The 22,842-nt window shown below is 54.2% G+C and overlaps 1 protein-coding gene across 1 annotated transcript in view; it reads left to right on the top strand.

The window, feature by feature from the left end:
- ANO2 (anoctamin 2) overlaps positions 1-22,842 on the top strand; it is a 248,636-nt gene that overhangs the window by 80,372 nt on the left and 145,422 nt on the right. The window contains exon 10 of the mRNA XM_031444274.2: positions 6,019-6,083. Within this exon, the coding sequence (XP_031300134.2) occupies positions 6,019-6,083 (65 nt within the window). The remainder of the gene's footprint in view (positions 1-6,018; positions 6,084-22,842) is intronic.

Genomic DNA, 22,842 nt, shown 5'->3' with positions numbered 1-22,842 from the left:
GCTGTCTGCTCTGGGCAGCTAAGAATGAAGGTTACATTTAGGGGAGGGAAAAGAGACCTCTTGGAGGGTCCCTCCTATGCCAGTGACAGCTCCTGCCTGGACAGCTCTGTCCCCAGTGCTCCACCTAGGTCCTGTGTCTTCTGCCTGCTGGTACTCTGGGACTGGGGTGCCGCCCTCCCTGCCCCAGCATGGTGCTCTAAGCGTCACCCAGCCTCCTGAGCGGGGGCTGCCCGTCTGGCCGTCACCCCCTCATGCCATCCTTCCACCCAGGTTTCCCAGCCTTCAGCGACTCTGGGGAGCAGAGGAGGGCGGGGGCGAGGGAGGGTGGGATGTGCGCTTCCCGCCCCTTGCCCCGACTCTGCTTCTGGAGAATCGTTCATCCCCCAAGTTGCCTTTGGAGCAGCCTTCTTTTCATCCTGCCTATTAGGCCCTGTTATGAAGTGTTAAGTATTAAAAACATAAAAAGGTCTTTTCCAGAAGTACTGCCGTGATTGCTTGCACATGTCCCCTCTCTGCCTGCCCAGGGATCTGCTGGAGCTGGGCTATGTTTGAGCCTCACCTGTTTTCTATCCAATCCTAATAGTCTCGGTGTTTAATTTCCTGAAAAGTCCCGAATCAGACTTAAAGGGGAAGGAGGAAGCCTTTCTCCCCACATCTCACCTGGCTCACCCCAGTCATTTTTCTGTCCACCGTTTCACATTCCTCCCCTTTAAAGAGTAGTCACCACCCACCGCCCACCTGAGGGACCTCCTGCTGGGTGGGTGGTGACCCCTCCCACCCCCAACCTGTCAAGGTAGAGAGCACTTTGCAGGAATATTCCAGAGACCAGGAACACACAGAACTCATAGGAGACATTAGGCAGCCTCCTGTGATCCGCACAGAGGCAGAGAGAAGCAAATTGTAGTAGACGACCCCAAATATGTGTGCGTTTGTCTTTGGAATGACATTATATTGTTATTAACAATAAAACCTTTTAACAAGAAGGTTTCCTCCAGGGGTTGGTTTGCTTACGCTAGCAGAATCACTCCCGGTGCGCACCCCAGCTGTTGGAATGGGTGGAATCTGGGAGGCAGGGAGAGACCAGCCAGGACAGAGCTGCATCTTGGTGGCAGTTCCCAAGGCTAATGTCAAAAGGATGCTCGGTGAGGGTGCACAAGTGTCTTTAGAAGACAAGGAGCTTTTGGCTTCTAAAGATTCTTGTGGCTTTTCCTTGGCTTTGCCAGTCGTTAGTGGCGACCTTGTTTCCTCTGCCAGAATCACGGTTAGGGAAATAAAGTTGGCTCTGATGGGAGGTAAGGGAAGCGAGGAGTGAGAGCGAAAGCTTTTTTCCTGTCCATTTGGGTTGGGAAATGGATACTCAGCAAGGCAAGGAGACTGGTTCCGACGTCCACAAGTGTCCAGTCAGGACTGAGATCCCAGCGTCCAGATCCCAGCCAGGTGGACACAGTCTCTGTGTTTGGCAAGAGGAAAGCTCACTGCAGGGCTGAGGTCCTTCCTGTGGCTTCAGTGGTCTATGGGGGAGCGGCTAAAAGGTATCCTGAAGAAAGAGACCAAACCTCTGAATGTGGGCAGCACATTTATTAGCTTTTGTTGCATTATAAGATCGAGTGTTCCTTGCGGGGCTGCAGGAAGGGTTTTGGCTGGAGGCGAGGGAGAGCCCTTGGGTATGTTGCTGGAGGTGATGGAGAAGGGTTGGGAACTGCTGCGGGGTCCCCACTCTGGGAGCCTTTGGGGCTGACCCGCCCTCCTGCTGGTCCCTGGGGTTCAGTTCTCTCTTCCCTGCAATCTGTGGCTGTTCCCGGGCTCCTCGCAGGCAGAGAGGAGCTCCCTCCTTCCCTCCAGCTTGCCTCCTGCAGTCCCGCTCCATGACTCAGCCCCTTCCTGGAGTGTGATTAACAAGAGGCTCCCTCCCTCTGGAGAACAGGGGTTTCCTGCCTTTCCAGAGAGCAGGGCATCGTGGATGTGGGTGTGGACCCGCCCCTCCTGCTCAGCCACCCGATTCTGCATTTGCCAGACTCGCCTGCTTTCCCCGGCATCCCGGGGAAGTGACCATCACCACCGTCTGAGGGCTGCCCGAGTCCCGCCAGCGCCCCGTGGCTTCCCCGCGCACTTCCAGGGGGAACCCAAGGCACAACCGGGAATATGAGTTCCTTTAGCAATTTTTAAACCCTTGGTCCTGGGTTTTCCAGCTTTGGCCGATGACTGTCTTCTCCAGCGGGTGGTTAAACAGTGACCCACTAGAAGGGGTGTGAAGCGTGCCGGTCTTGTCTGTCTGACGGGAAAGGTGCTGCTCTTCTTGGTTTCGCTGCAGGACTAGCTTTCCCATCCTGCGCCACTCCCGTTCCGCTAACCGAGAAGACTTAGGTGGTGAAGTGACCTGCCAGGAGCTCACACAGGTCATTGCAGGAACTGGGTGTAGAAGTCCACCCTCTCCCATCCAGGTCCACCCTGTCCCATCGGTGCCTCTAGGTCGTCTGCATCTGGCATCTCTCTGTCGCAGGTCCAGCTGCTCTCCAAGGAGCTTGTGGCCTCAGGCAAGGCCATGAACCTCACACATCTTGCCCTTCTCTGGCATTGCAAGTGGTCTCAACAGTGGAGTTCCTTTATAGTCTCATGAAATACTTAAACCAGCTGACCCACGGTCGCATGTGGCCCTAGGAGCTGGCCTGGCCACCAGTGTGCTCTGAGCCCTCAGAGGGAGTGGCCCCTGTGGCTTGTTGCTTCCTGCCATAAAGGTCTGGGGTCAGACCCACATGTCTCCGCAGTGAAGCTCTGTGCGTTGAGAAGGAGCCACAGGCCCTCCCTGCCCTCCCTGCGGGCTTGGCCATTGATGAAGAGTTTGCGGCATAACTCTGAGGAAGTGGACTGGCTAAGAGCTGCATTAGAAGGTTCTAGACCCTGCGAGTTTAAAGGGACTGTTACAAGTTCCTGTGATTGTCCCCTTGCCCTTGACTCACCCCACACTAACCCCCGTGGGGCAGAGACTCCTGGCCTGCCTCCCTGCGCCCCGACTGCCCGTCTGCTCCGGGCCCTGGAACCTGGGGCTTTGTGTGACCCACTTGGTGCGCGTGTGATTAAACATTTGTCGGGACAGGGACACCACCCTCCACCCATCGCCCCGCCTCCCCTGCAGGGCTGTGCGAGCTGGCCCGGGCAGAGCCACACCGGCGTCCGGGTGTCACTGTCACATCACCTCCCAGATCTGGGGCCCCGAAGCCCCAGCTCTTACTGACAAGTTCCTCCTCCGCACCCACTGCGCCCGTCCACGTCCAGCTCAGGCAGCTCTCATGCCTCAGCCTCACCTGTACCCGCGAACTGTGGGTGCAGCCTCGTGCTGAGAGGACGCCACACTGAGAAAAGACTCTGGAGATTTCGTCCAGCAGGCCCGGCTGAGCCGCCTGGGCCATGCTGGCTTCTGGGAGCATTTTCCGTTTTTCCCTCCAGGGCGGTGTAAGGAAGGTGCTCTCAGGCTCAGGTTAGGGCTGGGGACCCGTGACTTGGAGAGGCATTTGCTCTGGAGGTCAGGGCCTGAGAGGCGGGTGGTGATGTCCTGCAGCCTGCCAGGGAGGCCTTGCCTGCACCTCCTGACGCAAGCTGGCCTCCCCGGGGGCCACAGATGGTGTCACGGTGACAACCAGGTGCTGCTGAGTTCAGGGTTTACACTGGGGAGAGGAAATAAAAACCTAGGGCAGTAGAAGCACCGAGATAACGGGGAGGAGGAGCTGTAATACTAGCAATAAGGTTAGGCTAGGAGTCGCCTGCTAACAGTGTCGGAACTCATGGAGTCAGCTCTCCCTCTGCCCCTCGTGCGCTGGGCAACCCCTCCCGCCCCCCATGTCTGGGTTTCCTACTTTGCAAATGGTGGTAACCATGCTCACCAGGGTCCACGTAGTTCCTGGTTCTCTTTTGCGGTTGTCGGGAGGTACTGTGACAGTAAAGGTCTATAACCATTAAGTAGGAATGCTGGTTCTTATTTCAGTTTTGCTATCATGTCCTTCAAGATTCTTTAAAGGTGAAAAGGGTGGCTTCTTGTAGGGGCTGATATTCACCTGGGTCTTCAAAATACCTGATTAGGGTAGCTCCCCCTGCCAGAATGCCGTGTGAGCCCTGTGTGATCTGTGAGAAGATGTGATGGGGGAGAACACAGACACAGAACAGCAGCCGCCCCGTAGGTTTGTCAGTTTCATCACGCGCTAATATCTTCTCAGCATGGATATCCAGGCAACGTCCAGTGACGGTTCATTACCAGATCACTCCATTTGCTTGGAGGTGATCTGTGATGCTCGCTGCCCAGGTGTTTGAAAGTCGAGTGTGGTTTGCTCCTGGGGTTGGTACACAGGGTTGTCTCCAGGCCAGTCCTCTAGAGCTGCTGTGGGAACCTCACAGGCTGGCATGGTCTGACGTGCTGGGAGCATCATTTCCTCCCTTAGCTTCTAGAATGTGTTCCACTCGGGTTTTACCCACACCTGCCACTGAATCCACTCTTGTCGAGGCCATCCGTGACCTTCAAGTCACTGAATCCAAGGTCACTTCCCCATCCTCGTCTGCCCTGGCCCATCAGCAGTATCTGACCCAGCTGCCCCCTTTCTTCCCTGTGACTCCCACCGTCCCTGGGGGCTCCCAGGACGCTGCACACTCCAGTTCTGCTCCACATCACCGCTGCTCCTCTGCCTCATTTGCCCTTGACCTTGAAACCTTGGGGCACCCTGGGCCCAGACGTCAGGCCTCTTCTCCACCTGCTCTCACTTTGCATCTGTAACGTAATGACTTTACAAATCATCTCTTCTCTGATAACTCCCAGGTCTACGTCTCCAGTCTGGACTCTCCTTGGAACTCCAGACTTTTATATCCAGCTGCTCACGCTGTGTCCCCACGTGGCTGCATCTCAAATGAACACATCCCAGACGGAGCTGTTGTTTCCCCCCACCCCAGCCTGTTTCCCGATTCAGGAAACAGAATCCCTGTTTACCCAATCGCGCAGGCCAAATTCTCTTGTTCCCTCATTCCTCATCCTATCCAACAGGAAATCTTACAGGCTCTCCCTTTAAAATGTAAGCAGAATCAACCGCTTCTCACTACTTCCTCCATAACCTCCGAGGGACCAGCCGCCATCACCTCTCCCCTGGACCACTGCAGGAGCTCCCCTTCTCCTGTGACAGCCCTCAACCTGCTCCCCGTGCAGCAGCCAGAGTGGCCATCTGCCATCTAAACCAGAGCATTCCTCCCCTGACCTGCCCATGGCTTCCTTCGGAGTCCAGACATTCTAGCATGGCCCACAAGCCGCTGACTGGTCCAGCCACCCAGTCCTCTCTCACATTACCTCCCACGTCCTCCTCTGCTCTGCCCCAGGCCTACGGCTTCCCCGTTGTTCCTAGGCCGTATCACGTGCACTTTCCTCAAGGTCTTTGCAGAGAAGGAGTGTTCTGCCTGAAACATCCCCCCTGCCGACTTCCTTCAGGTCTCAGCTCAGGTGTGACCTCCTTAGAGGGGACTGCCTTCGTCATCCTATCTGAAATAGCGCCCTACCCCACCCTGCCTCCATGGTCTACCCCCACCTTGATTCATATTTCTCCATGGCATTTATATTTGTCCCCGCACACCACGGGGCAGGCTCTGTGAAGCCAGCCACTTTTTCTGGTTTACTGCTTTATCCGGTGTCCGGACAGGGCCTGGCACGTGGCTGATGTGCAGTAAATACTTGTTAAACGAGTGAGTAAGTGAAGGCCAGGCCTCGTGTTGCTGGACGCAGCAACTCAAGGGAATGAAGAGCGAGGGATAAAGGTCACCTGTACTCTTGGTGGGGGCGAAGTCAGCATCCATGGTCTCCTGCCTGTGGACGTCTCCCTGTGGATGTCTCATGAGAATCTTCCTGAAAGCTGGGCTTTGGGGATTCAGTTTTCACTTGCTAGGATGGCTTTGGGGCGGGGGTGTCAAATTTTGACTTGCTAAGATGGATAAACAAAAGATGAATAGTTGCCCCCATCACTTCTAATCTGGTTCCCTGTTTTTCTCGTTTAGCTGCTGTATCAAGAATGGGCACGCTACGGGGTGTTTTACAAGTTTCAACCTATTGACCTCATCAGGTAAGATGTGGGAGGGGACTCTGGGGAGGACTGGAGAAATCTGTCCACCCTCTTGGCCCCTGGAAGTCTGCTGGCCGAGCAGAGAGCTCGGCTCTTCTGGGTTGTGAACGCCTCTGCTCTTGGACTGGAGGGCGGTGGCGGCTGTGGGGCAGCAGGTCATGGGGACAGATGCGTCGTGGCTTCCATCTTGAGGTCTTCAGCACTGTGGCCTCTCCCTGTCTGCTCTTGTCGGGGGAAGGGTGAGTAAGGTTATCTCCTTTATCATTGTCCCTCGAATTTGCCTGGGGAAGGATCTGAGTCAAGCAGATCCCCGGGTCAAGCCCAGGTGGCCACGGTGTTGACCAAGAGGAGGGAGGGCCCGGCAAGTCACACAAGGAGTAACCCGGCTGGTCTGAGAGGAAACGCGGGCTTTTAATGGCTTCGCCATAGAATCAGAAGGGAGACGACTGGATCCTGAAACCCCTCCCTCAGCGCTGCCCCTGAAGTGACGTCCTGGCCCCTTGGGACGCCCCCAGCTTCTGCAGAACGTGGGTGAAGGAACTTACTAGCATGCAGGAGGTCTGACGAGCCTAAAATGGGCTGAGGGCTCTGGAAACTCAGCGGGCTCTTAGAACCAGCCTCCTTCCCAGCGGGACTGCCGGGAGGCAGCCCCGTGCAGTGGGAGCGCACTGGGTTCTTGTCCAGGCCTGGCCCCTCGGGGCTGGTTTCTTTGGGCAAGTGAGATGCCCTCGCTGGTCTTCGACCTCCTGGCTGTCCGCACCTGGGAGGCCGAGCTGAGGGATCTGTGAGGAAATTCAGTAGCAGCCGCTCACGCGGCCCCGTGACTGACAGCATCGTGGACTCCCTGCCACACGGTCACTTGTGGCTCTTCCAACGGGCGAATAAATCAGCCGGCAGACTCCGAGTGTGTTCCTGGCCGCACGCCCTGGGCTGGGACCGCGAGAGGGGCAGCAGCCAGGAGGATGCAGTCCAGAGGGAGGGATTCCAGCTCCTTCTTGGAAGAAGAGCGCAGGCTGGGAGTCACAGTTTGCGCAGTTCACCTCCCACGCTGCTGGGCCGGGCCTCCCAGGGAACTGGGAGCTTGGTTGGACGTCTCTTGACAGCAGGTGTTTGTTCCAGCTGAAGACCGTTAGCTGAGACGCTGGGATCGGGGAGCAGGTCCACGGGGCCTGCTCCCCTCTCTCACCCGGCACCTCCCCTCCCCTGGCGCGGGCCACCTAGACGGTTCTCTGGGCCATGCCGAGGCCGCTTCCTCCGTGCCTGGCGGGCTTTGATCTTCCTCTCGGCGTCTCCAGTGGCCACCCACTCTGTCGCCTGTTTTCTCCAAGTGCTCATTCGTTTTTTTCCAAAAAATATGATGGGAAAAAAAATTCTCCCCACCAGACAGAGAACTTCAGGTGACCAGCGGCCAGCTAAGTGGAAGATGGCTCCAGCGTGCACTCAGTTTTGGGCACCAGAGCAAACTCACCTGCAGGGGAAGGACTGCCTTTGGAGCAGAGCCCGGCTCTGGGGCCTGGTGGTTCCTGAACGGGCTGGGCCCAGCTCTGTCTAGACAGGGGCCGCTTGGACCAGGACGTGGGGGAGGCTGGAACCCTAGGCATCTCTCAGGTGCTGGCTGGAAAGGAAGGGAATGGGACGCTGGGTGATGTGTGTGTGTAGGGGACTGTTGGTCTACCCAGTGGTATAAGGAGCTTGCTCTGCTGAGAGAGAGGACGTGGCAGGCGTGGGGAGAGAGGGAAGGGACAGGGAAGCTGAGAGCAGGCACCTGCAGGGCTCAGGCGAGGAAACTGGGGTGGCGGGGGTGGGGAACAGCTACCCGCCCTCACACTCAACAGGCTCCACCCGAGACTCATTTCACGCTACCTTCCGAAGTGGGTCCAGATCACCTCCTTCCTCTTCTCCATTGTCAGCTCTCTCCCATGTCCCACTCCCGGTCTGACACCAACTCCTATGGGTGTGTCCTCAGCCCCATGTCTCTCTCCCACCACTTCTTCTCCACCTTTCCTGCCGCCACCTGTAGGGACCAAGCCCACAGCTGCCCGCCCTGCGCCGTCGCTGGCCCCACACTGACCATGTCCTTCCATCACAGCTCACCCCAGGAACTGCGTCCTCCCTGTGCCCACGTGGGAAGTGCACCCATACGGTCTGTGCAGAAAGGCCCATGGAAGCAGGGCATCCTGTGCATGTGGACAGCAAGTCCTGCGAAGGCTGGGCACAGGCATTTCCCGCCTGTTTCCTTGGGCGCCCAGCTCCCTCGTCAGCACCGAGCTCCGTCCCTCTCCCCGGGCCCGTCGTTCAGAACGGTCTAAAGCACTGAGCGGCTCAGAGCTCAGTGCCGGTGGGAGATTTGTTCACATGTTGAAAGTTCCAGGACCAGCTCTCCTTCCCCTTCCGTGGCCCTTCAAGCCTCAACTTGAGATTTGGGGTTAGAGGTTCCTTTCCCAGGTGTTGAAAGTGGGCAGAGGGGAGGCAAGATGCCCCTCTCTGTGCCTCTAGACCCCCCGCTTCCGGTGCCCGAGCATCCAGGCATCCGTGCCCAGCAGGCTGCACTGTGAGACTGCGGATGGGTCTCTCCCGCCCAGCAGGGCTCTCCGCCCTGGATCCTGCCTTTGCTCTAGAAACCTCGGGGCCTGCAGGCCTGAGCAGAGTGAGTGAGTGAGTGTGTGTGTGTGTGTGTGTGTGTGTGTGTGCGCGCGTGCCCGCACGTGCCTGTGAGAGTTGCCTGGGACGTTCCTCAGGAAGGTATCCAGCGGGGGCCCCACTCACAGTAGCTTCTTCTGGGAACTTCTAGCCAGCAGCACTCGTGCCCTGGCAGAGACAAGGTTTGTGAGTGAGACGGTGGGGGAAGTGCTGTTCTAGCTGGAGGGAAGCGGCTCTAATGTCCCCTTCTGGGCCATGTGAGCATCCCTGCCGGCAGAGGGGTGGATTTCTGCCTGCACTGCTCTGGGTTAACACTCCAGCATCCCTGGAGGGAAGCGGGCTTTATTTTCTGGGGAACCTGAGGGCCTGGGCCATTGGATGTGTACAGGTGTGACCCCATATTAGTCATGCCCTGACTTCAGGAAGATGAGTATCTGCTCCCAGGCCAATTTTCTTAGCTGGGAGGTTTTGATATGGATGAGACGAAACAACAGGCTTTAAGCATCTGAGTTAGATTTAGCTACTGACAACTTTGCTGAAGCTGATACACAGGATTTTATTTGGAAGCATCTGTTGCTGTCTAACTAAGGCAGCATGTGGCCGCGAGGTGCCCAGAAGCCCACCAGGCTCCGGGGACGTGTCACTGTGGACTTCGGGGGATGCACCAAGGGCACTGCGCACCGGCGGCATCCTCCCCGCCCCATCGGGATTACAGCCTGGGGAGGGGGAAACGGCCCCTCCTCATTCCCACCTCCCTCAGGGATAGCACTTCACAAGGGAGGCTTCCTAAAAATCAGGCCCTGGAAGTGAAACCCATCCCCGTGGCAGCTCTGCTGCCCTCTTAGAAATGTCTCGCTTCTTCAGTGCCCTGAGAGTGGTATGTATGGGTCATACCATCTCAAGAGCCTTCGGGCATCATCTGTGGACAGCAGGAGTGGCACTGTGCCCCCACCTCGCTACACATCTCTGCCATCTTAGACGCCCGGCCCTCTCCAGCCCTCACGTGGAGAGCCCACCCAGAACCCTGGCACCCCAGGAACTGGCTTTCCCTCCTCCTCCTGCAAGGCAGGGGTCCTGGTCCTTCCCCGAGTTCTCCAGGACGGCCGACCGCTAGAAGGTTGCGTGATTCGATCCGTCCCTCTCGGCCTCTGAGCCCGACTTCTACCTGCCTGAAATGTGACCCATCCAAATCGCTGCAGGAGGGAGGCAGAGGGAGCCACATTCCTTCTTAGGGGGCTTCTCAGCAGGCCGGGCTCAGGAAGGACCGGCCACAGCTGGTTCGGGGGAGGGAAGGGAGAGGAAAAAATGTTGATCAACACGTGGTTAATTATTTCCTGAGCCCCGCCGCCTCCTTCTTGATCCTCCCCTGGGATTTATAAAGGCAGTTGGGCTGATTCTTACCCTGAGCACATCTCTGTGCCCGGCAACAAGGGGAGGTACAGTGAGGAACAGGGTGGAGTGTGTGTCCTTTGGGATCTGGCAGTTACTAGGGAGACAGACATGTGCAAGGCAGGGTGAAGTGAGGGCTATTCAGGAATATAAGTACAAATGTGATAATACGGGACAGCAGGTGAAGAGTAGTTGCTACTAATAGAATACGGGAAGACTTCCTGGAAGAGGTGGCACTTGAACTAGAAATGTTGCTTTCTGAAAGGCTGAGGTTAAAGGTCCTGAATGTGTCTTCATCGCCAGCCTGAGCTGCCCTGTATAGGGATTTGTTGCTGAGCCTGGTATTGATGGCCAAAACCACGGCGGCCCAAAGCGAGCTCCTTCCTGACTGTGGTTTGGGAGTGGTCAGATCAAAGACTCGGCTTGCAGACCTCGCCTGCACAGGTTCTGTGCCAACCTGGCTCATGTCCTTGGCTCTGCCCTGTAAGTTAGCAGAGAACCCAGGGTTGGAAGGAGGTGAGGCTGGATTCAAGACAGGAAGCCAAGGAGGGATGATGGCATGTGATGCCAGCTTCTGGTTTCTGCACAGGTTTCAGTCTTTGAAGTTTTGGATTTAGCTGGGAAACATTTTATTTTTATTTTTATTTTTTATTGAAGTAGAGTTGATTTACAATGTTGTGTTAGTTTCTGGTATATAGCAAAGTGATTCAGATATACATGCATATGTTCTTTTTCAGATTCTTTTTCCATTATGGTTTATTACAAGGTATTGAATATAGTTCCCTGCGCTGTACAATAGGACCTTGTTGTTTATCTACTTTATGTACAGTAGTTTGTATCTGCTAATCCCAAACTCCTAATTTATCCCTCCTCCCCTTTCCCCTTTGGCAACCATAAGTTTGTTTTCTATATGTGTGAGTTTGTTTTTATTTTGTAAATAAGTTCATTTGTATTTTTTTTTAGATCCCACATATAAATGATAACATAGGATATTTGTCTTTCTCTGTCTGACTTACCTCACTTAGTATGATAATCTCTAGGTCCATTCATGTTGCTGCCAGTGGCGTTATTTCATTTTTTTTTTTTTTATGGCTGAGTAGTATCTGTTGTATATAAAGACCACATCTTCTTTATCCAGTCATCTGTCGATGGACACTTAGGTTGCTTCCATGTCTTGGCTATTATGAGTAGTGCTGCTGTGAACATTGGGGTGCATGTATCTTTTCGAATTAGAGTTTTCTCTGCATATATGCCCAGAGGTGGGATTGCTGGATCATATGGTAACTCTATTTTCAGTTTTTTAAGGAATCTCCACTCTGTTTTCCAAAGTGGCTGCACCAAATTGCATTGTGGCTGGGAAACATTCTGCAGACTGGAAAGAAAGACTATCTCATGGGCCTGAAGAATATTTTTCTTTTACTTCTGAGGGTGTAGGAACACAGTAGAGAGAGAGAAGTTGGCAGTGGCTGGCTGATGTCAGGCAGAACCAGGGATGATAATGTTCTGTGCTGTTATGTTCTGGCCCATTTTGCAGACTGGGATATAAGTCAGCCTGTTTATAAAATATAGCTGGGAAAAGGGCCCACCCCCTCCCCCTCACTCCCTCCGCACACCAAGGACCATGCTTCTCCAGCTCTGCACCCTCTGGAGGGACGCCAGGCGGCCTGGGGCTGCTGGCGGACATGGAGTTGAATGTGGTGCGCCTGTCCCAGCCTGCACCCGAAGGGCGTCTCGGTCCTCTGAGGGTGGCTTCCCTGTCTTCCATGGATGGTGGCTCCTGTTTTAGGTCGAACTTTGCATCTTCCTTCCTGCGGTGTCAGCTGTGTGGGACTTGCTGGACCCTGAGGCACCGGGAGGCTGTGCCCATTCCCCAGGGCCACCCAGTGTTGCACGGCCAGAGCTGGGAGGGGACGAGCTGCCCGGCCACCAGCTCAGTGCCTCCGTGACTCCCCTATGTCACATCCTGTTTCCCAAGGAAGAGAGAAGCTGATATTAGTCTGAAAATAGAGGACAGGCGACAGACTTCCTGTCCCCTTGGCCCTCGTGTGCAGTACATTCTGTTACCCAGAACCCCTGGGACCACACCACGGTGTCGCACGGGTGGGAGGTGCTGAGAGGTTGCCTGACTGCAATGCCTGGCCGTGGACTGGAGGACTGACCGCCTCCTCTCCCAGCACATTAGCTAGCCAACACGCAGCCTCTGAGTGGTGTTTCTTGTCGTGGGGACGCCTGCCCTCGGGGGCAGCTTCTCTGTCGGCTGGCCGTCTCTAGCCACTAGAAATGGTCACGGAGCTCGAGCAAGAATCACTGTTGAGTTCTCTCCGTTTGAGTCCAGCTCTGCTCCCAGGAGCTCCAGGGAACGAGAGGTCCCGTTGGGGAGGCCAGTCCTCTAAATAGTGGAAAGGCGCAGCTGTGTCCCTGGCAGTTCTTCCCTGCACACAAAACACGCCTGCCCTTGCTGCGTGTCCTGCTGTGACTTGAGGCCTTCAAGGGGCCTCATGATTGTGATCGTCCTCTTCAGGACCCGCAGGCCTGGGAATCTCCGAGCAGGGTCCTCCTGCGCACCTCGCCTGGTGGCGTTACGCTGACACACGTCTGCGCTGACCAGATGTCAGTCACTGGCGCCCGGAGGGTGGAGGCAGACTGAGCACGACCCCCATCCTCCAGGAGCTCACGCTCAAAGTCAGTTAGTTCTCCAAGAGCGTGGATGACTACTCGGCTTTTCTGGGAAATGAAGGGACAGACTGATGGAGAAAAATTTCAAAAAGTAACTGAGGCTGTTGAAATACAGCCTATAGAAAAGATCCTGGGGGAAAGGTGACCCCCAAACCAGTCACCTGTGACGGGGGGCTCAGGGCTATCAGCTCTGCCTCCGGCAAAGATTGTTAAGGGGGAACTACCCCTCTTTCTGGGACATCCATTGATGTGTTTTTGCACCCACAGACCCCAGACATTCTCAGAAAACATTTTAGGTTCACGTCACTTAGGGATTTACCAAATCACAGCAAAACCTCGAGGGTCCAACAGGTGATCACACCTAAAGAGAAACCAGCCAGGCTCGAGCTAGTTCAGGGAAGGAAGAGTACTGTGATGGAAGAGGAACAGCACCCATGTGAAAGCAGACTTGAGCAGGAGCTCCCTTCTCCAGGCAGTAAGTGGGGAGGGAGCGAGGACGACACTTACTAAGTTACAAGATGAATCGAGTGACTGCTCACATGTTTGTCAAATCGGGAGGCACCTGCTGAGGGACATCCTTCTAGACTGGGAGCAGTGGGTTGAGAATGAGAAGAACCCAGTTTTGTCTCCCTCTTTGATTCCAGGTGATGTTGTGTTTGGACAGGCCATTCTCTGCTGAGCCTCCGTTCCCTCAGCTACGAAATGGGGGGCATAACACCTGTTACTACCGGCCCCACAGCACTGTTTCCAGGATTACGATGAAGTTGTACAGACAGCGTGGCAATGGGCATAGGTTTGGTTAAGTAAAGTTATTATTTATCTGCTCCCTGGGGGGAAATTATACTACCCCCTAAACTAGCAGAACTTTATGTAATTCTTTAGCTCAAGAGTCTTGACAAATATTGTATGATCCTAAGACCGTGTTTTTCTTGTAAGTCAATGCACTGTAATTGTGCGCTTTGCATGCGTGCTCCGTGCCTCCCAGTGACCCTGCCAGATGCTCTTTCCTCCATGTTACGGATGGGGACACTGACCTCAGTGAGAAAGGAGCTTCCCGAAGCCACAAGGCAGCCCATCAGGGATTCAAACCCAGGCCTGTCCGACTCCAGAGACGATGTGTTTTCCCTCGTACCACGTGGCTGAAGGTGACTCAGCTCTGTCCAGCCAGACATCAGGCGAGCTGGGTTCCAGCTATCTGGTGTTAATCTTTCCAATTAGCGCCCTCCGGGGTCAGCTGGTGTGGTCCGTGGGGGAGCAGGGCTCACCGACCAGGGCAGCCCCTGCTTTGTGAGGGGTCATCCTCAGAACATCCCTGGGCAGGAGAGGTGTCACTCGCAGGGCTTGTTAACCTGGAGAGAGCGGTTTGTTAAGTGACTCTCAAATACCATGTTTTTGGCTTCTCATTTTCACTTTTCATAGTCTTTTTTTTCCCCCTGGCTTCTTCCATGTCATCAGATTGTCAGCTCTCGCTTCTTGCTTTTGTGAGCTGAGTAGCTTCCTTCCCGACTCCAGTTTGCGGCTCCATCTCAGCTGCAGGTTTAGCAAGCTGACCCCTTGCAGGCACCAGGTAAGCCTTGCCCACAGCCTGTCCAGGAGCCTGCCCCCTGGTAGGTGTGGGGTTTTGTGGAGGGTCTGCCGTGGTCATGGAGATGTCTTCTTTCTGTTTCCCAGTGAGAGTGAAATGGTGTTTCTAGTGCTCAGGGGGCCTCTGAGATGTGTGTGTGACACAGCAGGTGCCATCACCGGGAGGGGCTGCATTTTGTTCTTCTTGCTTGTTTTGGGAGGTCACAAGAAATCCAGGCTGTCAAAGGGTTTTCTTAAAATAGAGCCCAGAGTCTGCTGACACAAGAATCTATCCTTACATCTAAGATCAACCGGATGCAGAGCTTTGTCCTGGGTGTGTTGTCAAAGCTAAAAAGGGGGAAAGCAGGATGCTTGAAGTGTAGCAATGGGAGCCAGGATGCTCACAGATGAGCTGATGGAGGCCATAGAGATAGAATGGTACCCAACAGGGAGCCCCTGCACAGATCTGTGCAGAGAAGGGGTAGGGACAAGGTGGTGGACAGAGGATGGGCAAGAGATTTGGAAGGGGTTTGTAACTAGCTTTAGCCTGGTTGAGGAGAGAAAAAATGAGACTTTGGGGACAGGTGAATTCTGAGCAGAAAGCAGAGATTTGAAATAAAGAAGAAATATGTTTAGGAGATGTGCAAGATTCAGGTTGAAGCATTCTTGGTCAGGAGATACTGACAGAAGGGGAGTCTTAAGAGTGGGCTGAGGCTGAAGACGGATGAGAAGAAAGCCCTGTGGCTAATGGAAGTGGTTGGAGGAGATATTTGAGACAGCGCGGGGACGAAAGCCCAGAGAAAGGGATGGTGACCACGGGGGCAGGAGGAGGTGCAGAGTGGTTTCTCTGGGACTCAGGCCGCTGGCAAAGCAGAGCTTGCGAGGATCCAGGACTTGTGCGTTCCTGGCTGCAAGGCGAGATTGGCCGCGTCGGGGGCTGGTTTTCCACTTACCCCCCGTTGGGAACTGTGGGCAGGCCGTTCAGCACTTGGACCCGGTGCACTTCCTCTCCCTGACAGAGAGAGGGGAATCTTGACGTCTCCTCTACAAACCCTCTAGGCTGTGATGGCAGGTGCGGTGCTGTCTGTAGGAGGCAAGGACCTCAGGTAGATCCGAGGAACTGATCTCGCCCTACGAGGAAGGAAGGGACCAGCCTGCAGATGAGTTATCATGGACACGGCCCCACGGTTTGATCCTGTGAGCCCCTGTTTCACCATGTGTCTTTGGAAGCCCCGAGCTCCCCGTCCTTGCTAATGATATCCCCTCGAGTGATGTCCTCCACCCACGCCGCGTGGGTCTGTAACCAACGGAAACAGAAAATGTCTTAACTCATTGAATAACAACAGCGTAACACACGTTACAACAAGGACTGCGAGATAGCTAAATTCAATTAGACGGGCACACCCAGCCTCTTTGCACAGGCATAGGCCTCTGTTTTAGAAACGGAAAGCCACAGCTTTGTGTGGGTCTGGAAGTCACAGACATAAGCAAGAAAACAAAACAAAACAAAACAAAAAGCTTGGAGATACCTACCTGGGAGGCTGCTGTCTTCTAGGACCTTTTTGGGACATTTGCAAGGAATTCAAAGGTATTCAGAGGTGTAGTTGGGAAACTGCCAAGGGTGGCTGTCTGCCCTGGCAGAGTGGTTGACTCAGACGTGGAGAGGTGGTGGCACTCAGCCTGCATCACCCAGCCTGTGCAGGGGCCTCAGGAAACCCTCCTTGAGGGCTCAGGACTCAGGGTTGCTGCCTCGGCCCTGTTGGTGTCTTTTATACATTCCATGTTAACTGAACACAGTCAGGAAATTCAGAGAGGAGGTTGGAGGACTGGGATTTTGAACTTTTTATTTGGGAATTTTAGTCCCGAGGAGGGTAAGGGCAATGGCTTGGTTCCCAGCTGCTGTCAGTTCTAACAAAATGACTGTACTTCCCAAGGCTGACATTCTGCCCAATCCTGAGCCCGTGGGCAGACAGGCAGGCAGGCAGGCTGCTCATTCTCCATGCCTACCCCCGGTTTATTTCTCCTTTCTGTCAAATCCTGGGGGATCACACCCCTCTGTGGCTATACTGGCCCTTCTCTGAAGATTTAACTCTGGTGGTGAGATTAAAGCCCCCTGATGATCTAGCAACCAGCCAGAAGTGTCTTTTGGGGGATAACGTGAAAGAAATAGAAGGAGAGCCCTCAAACTGAGACTTCTCACCATCCAGTTGGGAAGAAGACGCAGTGTTTTGGGAAGGAGAGTTAAGAGAACATGTAATTCAGCTCCGTTTAACTTAGCATATTTATTATGCTGTGTTAGATATTGTTTTAGGTGCTAGAGTTAAAATGATGAAAAAGGTAGATGTGAACTGACCTTGGGTGATTAGATAATTTATCATCTAACCTGGGACACTTTTGAGAGTGAAAGGGAGCAATATTAGTAGTTACACTGAATGTACTAGTCAGCTGTTACCACAATAATGCTGCATAACAAACCACCCCAAAATCAACAGCTGACAGCAATGGACATTTATTTTTCCTACTCAAGTCTGTAGGTTGAGTGGAAAAGGTCTGCTTCAGGCGAGGGCTGGCTGGGCTTGGCTCCAGGCTTCAGACTGTGTTCAGGTCTCCACAGGTCTGTACACTCTGTAGATCAGAAGCTACCTGCAGTGTGTTCCTCTCATGGTGAGACACACGAGCATGAGAAAAGGGAGGGAAACCCACAGTGCCTCTTAAGGCATCGCTGACATCAAATCCACTAGTGCTCCCTCAGCCAAAGCAATAACACGGGCAAGCACAAATCTCTGTTACCAGGAGGTGTACTCTTTCTTAAGAGGAGAGGAGTCAATACTTGGTAAATGCTGGCATCACCTACCACACTGAGACAACAGGTGCAAACCTGACTGTCCCAGGAGTACGTGGACCACGGGTCTTACGGGGTTTATGATCTAGCAGGGAAGACAGATAATGTATAGTTAATTGTGGGTGTGACAGGGGGTAACCCTGGGGGAGTGTGGGATGTAATGGGGATACAAGGCAGCCCAACCTCCCTGAGGAAGTGACATTTAAACTAAGGTTTGACTCGTAAGTGAAAGCAAAGATGAGCGGAATTATGAAGGTAGCTCACGGCGCACTGTACTTCCTGGTGCCAGGTGCTGTTTGTGTCACTCCCGACAGCCCGTCGAGATGTGCTACTGTCCTCATTTTACAGATTGAGATGAAAAGAGACTGGTGTTTTCACATTTTTTTGATTGAAATGTAGTTGATTTACAATGTCAGTTTCAGGTGTACAGCAAAGTGATTCAGTTATACATATATATCCATACATATGCGTATATATATATTTTCAGATTCAAAAAGAGATTGTGAAGTCACCCAGCTAGTAAGTAAGAGGTGAGGTTTGAAATCTTAGGTCCAGCGCCAAATTGCCACAGTGTACACTGCCCACAGCAGGAAAAGAGAGCCTGGGGTGTCTGACATTTGGTTTGCTGTGAGAGGAGGACTAGGCTGGTGCGAAGCAGGGACCAGGTCCTGGAGCATCTTGTAGGCTGTTTGAAGACTTGGGCCTTTATCCTAAAGAGAAGAGCGTGTCCTTGAGGGGTTTGGCTTATGTGGGTGCACATGTGTGGATGGTGCTGGCACGGGCTGGCTGGCTTTTACTTTTAAAGGACCTGAGGCTCTTCTTTGTGGGTCACTGGAAAGGACCTGAGATTGTGTGCTTTGTGCCAGGCAGGAGGGAGGGGCCGGCGGGGGCTCTGGGAAGAAGAGCGGCTTCTTCTCCTGGATTCCTCCATCCTCGCGAAAGGACTTGTGGCCATTCTGGTAATATGACTCTGAGCCCCCTCCACATCCTGCCTGACCCGCAGGTTTCACTGGATGGTCATCAGTGGAGGGGAACCGTCTCTTCCCCGTTAACCAGCAGTGGGTGTCTCAGTGGGCATGGCTAACACAGCACTTACCCCACAGTCCCTGGGTACCATTTTCACCTTGCCCTCGGTGTACCCCACCTGGTGAATCTTCGTGAGAACCCTGTGGAGTTGGCACAGTCACTGTCCCCATTTTCAAGACGAGGACACTCTGGCACAGAGCAGATAAGTCATTCACTCCAAATCTTAGGCAGTGTGATTCCAGAGTCCATCGTCTCAACCACGTGGCTATACTTTGAGGGAGGAAGGCTGTGCTGCTGGGACGCATGGGCTGCTCCCTGAACGAGGCCCCAAGGTGAATGGTGGGGGATTGAGGACAAATGTGGTCAGGTGTTCAGATGGGACGTTAAGGGGTTTCTAGGATCTTTTAGAATAAAGTAGATCTGGTTTCTAAGCGGGTGTTGGTATAGATCTTGGCGATATAGAATTTTAGATCTGGGGGTTCCCTGAAAGCCATACTCTTATTTAGTAAAAACCAAAACCAAAACCAAAACCACAACAGAATCCTCTAACAAGACTAACAAGGCGGAGGGACCGAGGTATGGTGTCTGAGGCCACTTCCAGTAAGGGCCTTTAGTAAGTACTGCTGTTACCTGCTGATGGTTTGTATAGACAGCGGCCAGCTGGGGGGCGGAGGGGCGTGTGGGATTCGAGGCGGTGGGTGGTGCTCCAGGCAGGCTGGCTTACCTGCCGCCTTCCTCACCTAACGAGGGGGTGGGGTCAGGTGACCTGTAGCATCCCTTCCAGGCCCGCTCTCCGGGCTGTACAGATAGACTCAAGCCTGGAGCTGCTCTGGGGGCAAGACCCAGGGTCTCACCAGGGGCACACTGAACTTGGGACTGGAACCCAGGGGTCTGGACCCCGGTTCTGGACTCCGTCCACTGGACCCATCCCTGCCCACGGGCGCCCCCACGCCCACGTCCTTGGATGTTTCTCTTCCCTCCCTCAGCCTCTCCCCCATCCCGAACAAACCGTCTCTGTTTTCTCTTGCCTCTCTGGCTTTGATCACATCTGGAGCATTTTGTAGCGTTGACGAGGGTGTGTTTTCCTGTGGGGACACATGGTGTATATCAGAGGCACTTAGCCTGGACGAGTGGAAAAGTCTGCGTGGCATCTCAGGATCTCAGGGGCTGCTGGCCTGGAGGTTGGATGGTAGCTGCATGGCAGGGGACCTGGCGTGAGGGCCAGCTGACTCTCCGGGAGGCCCAGAGGCCCAGCCTGGGGTCTGCTGCCCCAAATAGCTCTGAGGGTTGGTGCATGCGTGTGTGTGTGTGTGTGTGTGTGTGTGTGTGTGTGTGTGAGAGAGAGAGAGGGAGAGAAAGGGAGAGAGAGACAGGAGGACTGGACGGGTCTTTCTGCCTTGTTGTCATGGTGTATTGCCTTCAGCGCTTCGCTCTCCATGGTAACTGGGGCTCTTATCTGCACACTGTCCAGAAGCATAGATCCTCCAGGTAGACCGTGGGTGATGGAGGTGCTGTGGGCCAGAGGGGCAGCTCGGTGCTGTCTGTGAAAGGCGATGATAGTTTCCAGGGAGCCGTGAGGATGGGTGAGATGCAGAGTGGGCTCCCCACCGGGGATGATGAGCAGGGAGCCCGCCCAGCACCGCGCCCCCGATCGGAGCTCCATTGCTGTACATTTCCCCCTCCTGTGGTGTCGGCCTTCCTCCCTGGAGACCTGGGCATGATTCTATGTAAGTGAAGATGCTTTTGGAAGGAGGAGTGGTGGTGGTAGAGCCAGACAGTCCTTAGGAGAGTGACTCTCAAGGACTTGTCCAACTTGCCCTCCTTTTCTTTTCTTTCTCCTTTCTTATGGGTGGAGGGGCAGCGGGTGTGCCCGACCAGTGCAGTTTACCATCGTTTGGAGCCTGGCCCTGGAGGGCATTTCCAGCTGTGACAGCTCCCCTGAGGCTGTCTCCTCAGCCCTCCCCAAGCCCCCAGGGCCTGAGAGATTTATCTCCAGACTTCACAGCTGTGGGCAACTCCCTCTAAACCTCTCTGGTCCCCTTGAACTTTCTCCTTCCCTTTCCCCCAATAACCCTCCCCCACTAACCCCGTTTCCTTCCATCTCCTTTCCTTGCCAGTGCACCCCAGCTATCGTAGACCCAGTCACCCCTAGGGGTGTCTTCTGGGCTTGGGGACAGGGTGCCATGCTCCGGGCCTGCTGGAGATGGTCTTGGAAAGCGATGGAGGAGTTGATAGGCTCAGGGTGGGTGGTGCTGGGGAGGGCCGTGCACAGTTCGGCCTGGCAGGCTGTTTATGCTCCTGCAAGTCTAGCAGAGCGCAGCCTTGTCTGTCCACGGCTCCAGCTAAACTGCAGATGCCCCTGAGCTCAGGGTTGAGAAGTAAACAGCTAGTGGGTTGAGGACTTCAAGCAGTGAGCAAACTGCAGGAGAGAGGCTGGGTGAGGGCTGGCCGGGATGGATCTCCTCACTGATGTTTCTCCAGGCTTCCCGACGTCTTGGATTCCAGGCTCCAGAGGGCCTCTCTCGGGCAGCAGTCTGGGAGTGAGGTTCCTCCTTGGTTGTGAGGCCGTTGTGTAGGGACAGAGGAGGGGAGATGTCCTAGTCTTTCTTCCATTTAACTTGTCCTGCTGGGGGAGAGGACTTAGAAAGAGGGTGGGGAGCTGAGGGAGGCCAGGGGAGTCACCCCGGGACGTCTGACACGGAGCTCCCAGCTGGGATGCAGAGTCCAGGAGCCTGAGCCTGAGCTGGGCCGGCAGGCCAGGACCGGGACCGCATGCTGTGACTTGTTCATCCTTTCGCTTGTTAATCAGGACACCCAGTGCTTCAGCCCGCGCCTGCACTGTGGCAGGAACTGTCCAGGCGGTGGTGCTGAAAAGTCCTGGCCCTCAAGCAGCTTACGGTCAACCTGGAGAAAAGAAGGCTTCTTCCTTACAGATGCGTGATGAGCACTCAGACAGGACGTGCTCCGGGGGAACAAGAGGGGCCCCCAATCAGTCGGGGGAGGGCCTCTCGGAAGATGCAATGACTGAGCTGAGGTTTGAGTAAGGACTTGATGTAAAAGGGGAATGGGCATTCGGGCTGGGAGATCAGCGCGAATTAAGGCAGGAAGGGCTGGAAAAGCACCTCATTCAGGGGCTTGCAAGGAGCAGAATGTGGCTGGAATGAAGAGTTTTCTTGGGGGAGATGGGGTGGCAGGGTGCGAGGTGGGAAAGGCCTGGCGGCAACAGATCATCAGCCTTAAATACTTAGCGTAAGTGATGCGGGAGGGTTTTAAGTAGGGAACTGGTGAGATCAGACTTGAAGAACGTTACGTGAGGGGTAGGGAGAGTTCCCCTAACTGCTTTTCCCAGGAGTCTGTGAGAGCCAGGGCGAAGCAAGGCCTCGGGGAAATGAGGCCCGGGCTGGGTCTCTGGTGGAGAGAGGGTGCCTGGGTGAAAGAAGGAGCAGAGCTTCTGGGAGACGAGACCTCAGATGAGGAAACCGAAGTTGGGGAAGACAGCCCAGTAGCCTGAGGACACAGGGCTAATTAGCAGCAGAGCTGGGGCTTCTGAGTGAAAGCCAGGCAGGAGCAGTGAGCCCACAGCCCTGCTCTAGGGTGGCCCCGTTGTCTCCATTTTCAATGTCACCTGTTACCTGGGGCGATGAGCGGGAGGGGGTTTCATGGGGACGTGTATATGAAATCCACACACAGGTCGCAAATTCACCATCCCCTGGCCTTCTGCCACAGTCCTTTCTCTTTTTTTAAGTTCTCTTCTTTTTTTGATTATTAAAAATTGTTTATTTTATTTTATTTATTTTTTAATGGAGGAACTGGGATTGAACCCAGGACCTCATGCATGCTAAGCATGTGCTCCACCACTGAGCTATAACCACCCCCACCACGATTCTCTCTAAGAGCTAGGTTTACCTGTTTGTGCTTCATCTCCTTCTGTTCTCTGTTCTCCTGGGGGAAGATATTATGAAGAAGAAGGCAGCACTGATTGGCCAGCATCAGTCAGGCAGCTGTGTCTTGGGGTCTAGTCACAGGTTTTGGGTCCTTGAGAAGGGGAGGCACACATCGGATTTTCCACTGGTTCCTTGAAAGAGAACAGAATCGAGATCCAAAGTGTTCTTGACGAGAAGGAACCTTGAGTCAAAACCAACAGGCGACATTTAACAGTGGTAAATGGAAAGGCAGTTAACATGGTACAGGGCCAAAGGAACCTGGTTTGGCAGGCGACTGTGTGACAGAGATGGGGGAGGAGGTGGGAAGTTGGCCACAGCTAAACATGAGCTCTCAGTGTATTGCCAGACATGAACTTGTCTCACCCTGAAGTAACGGACTTGGGTGCGGAGGTAGGTGATTGTGGTGTCACCCCCTTGAGTGGTCAGTCCACTCTGCGGCACTCTGCTCAATTCTGGCACCCCATTTTAAAGAGGCATGTGGACAATCACGGATGTTGCAAACTGGTAACTGGAGGGAAGATTTCAGCCAATAGACATTTTAAAAAGTATCCAAAAGATGTTTTTAAAACATTAAATATGCATATTTTCAGTTGGAACCTACGCTTTCTAGTTCCCCAGAACCCCCAACATTCCCTGTTGTCTCACATTTCCACTATGTCCCTTTACCCTAACGCATTTC

The sequence above is a fragment of the Camelus dromedarius genome, chromosome 25 (genome assembly GCF_036321535.1).
Source record: "Camelus dromedarius isolate mCamDro1 chromosome 25, mCamDro1.pat, whole genome shotgun sequence".
Lineage (NCBI taxonomy): Eukaryota > Metazoa > Chordata > Mammalia > Artiodactyla > Camelidae > Camelus > Camelus dromedarius.
The sequence above is the reverse complement of the archived record's forward strand: the minus strand, read 5'-3'. Positions and strand labels throughout refer to the sequence as shown.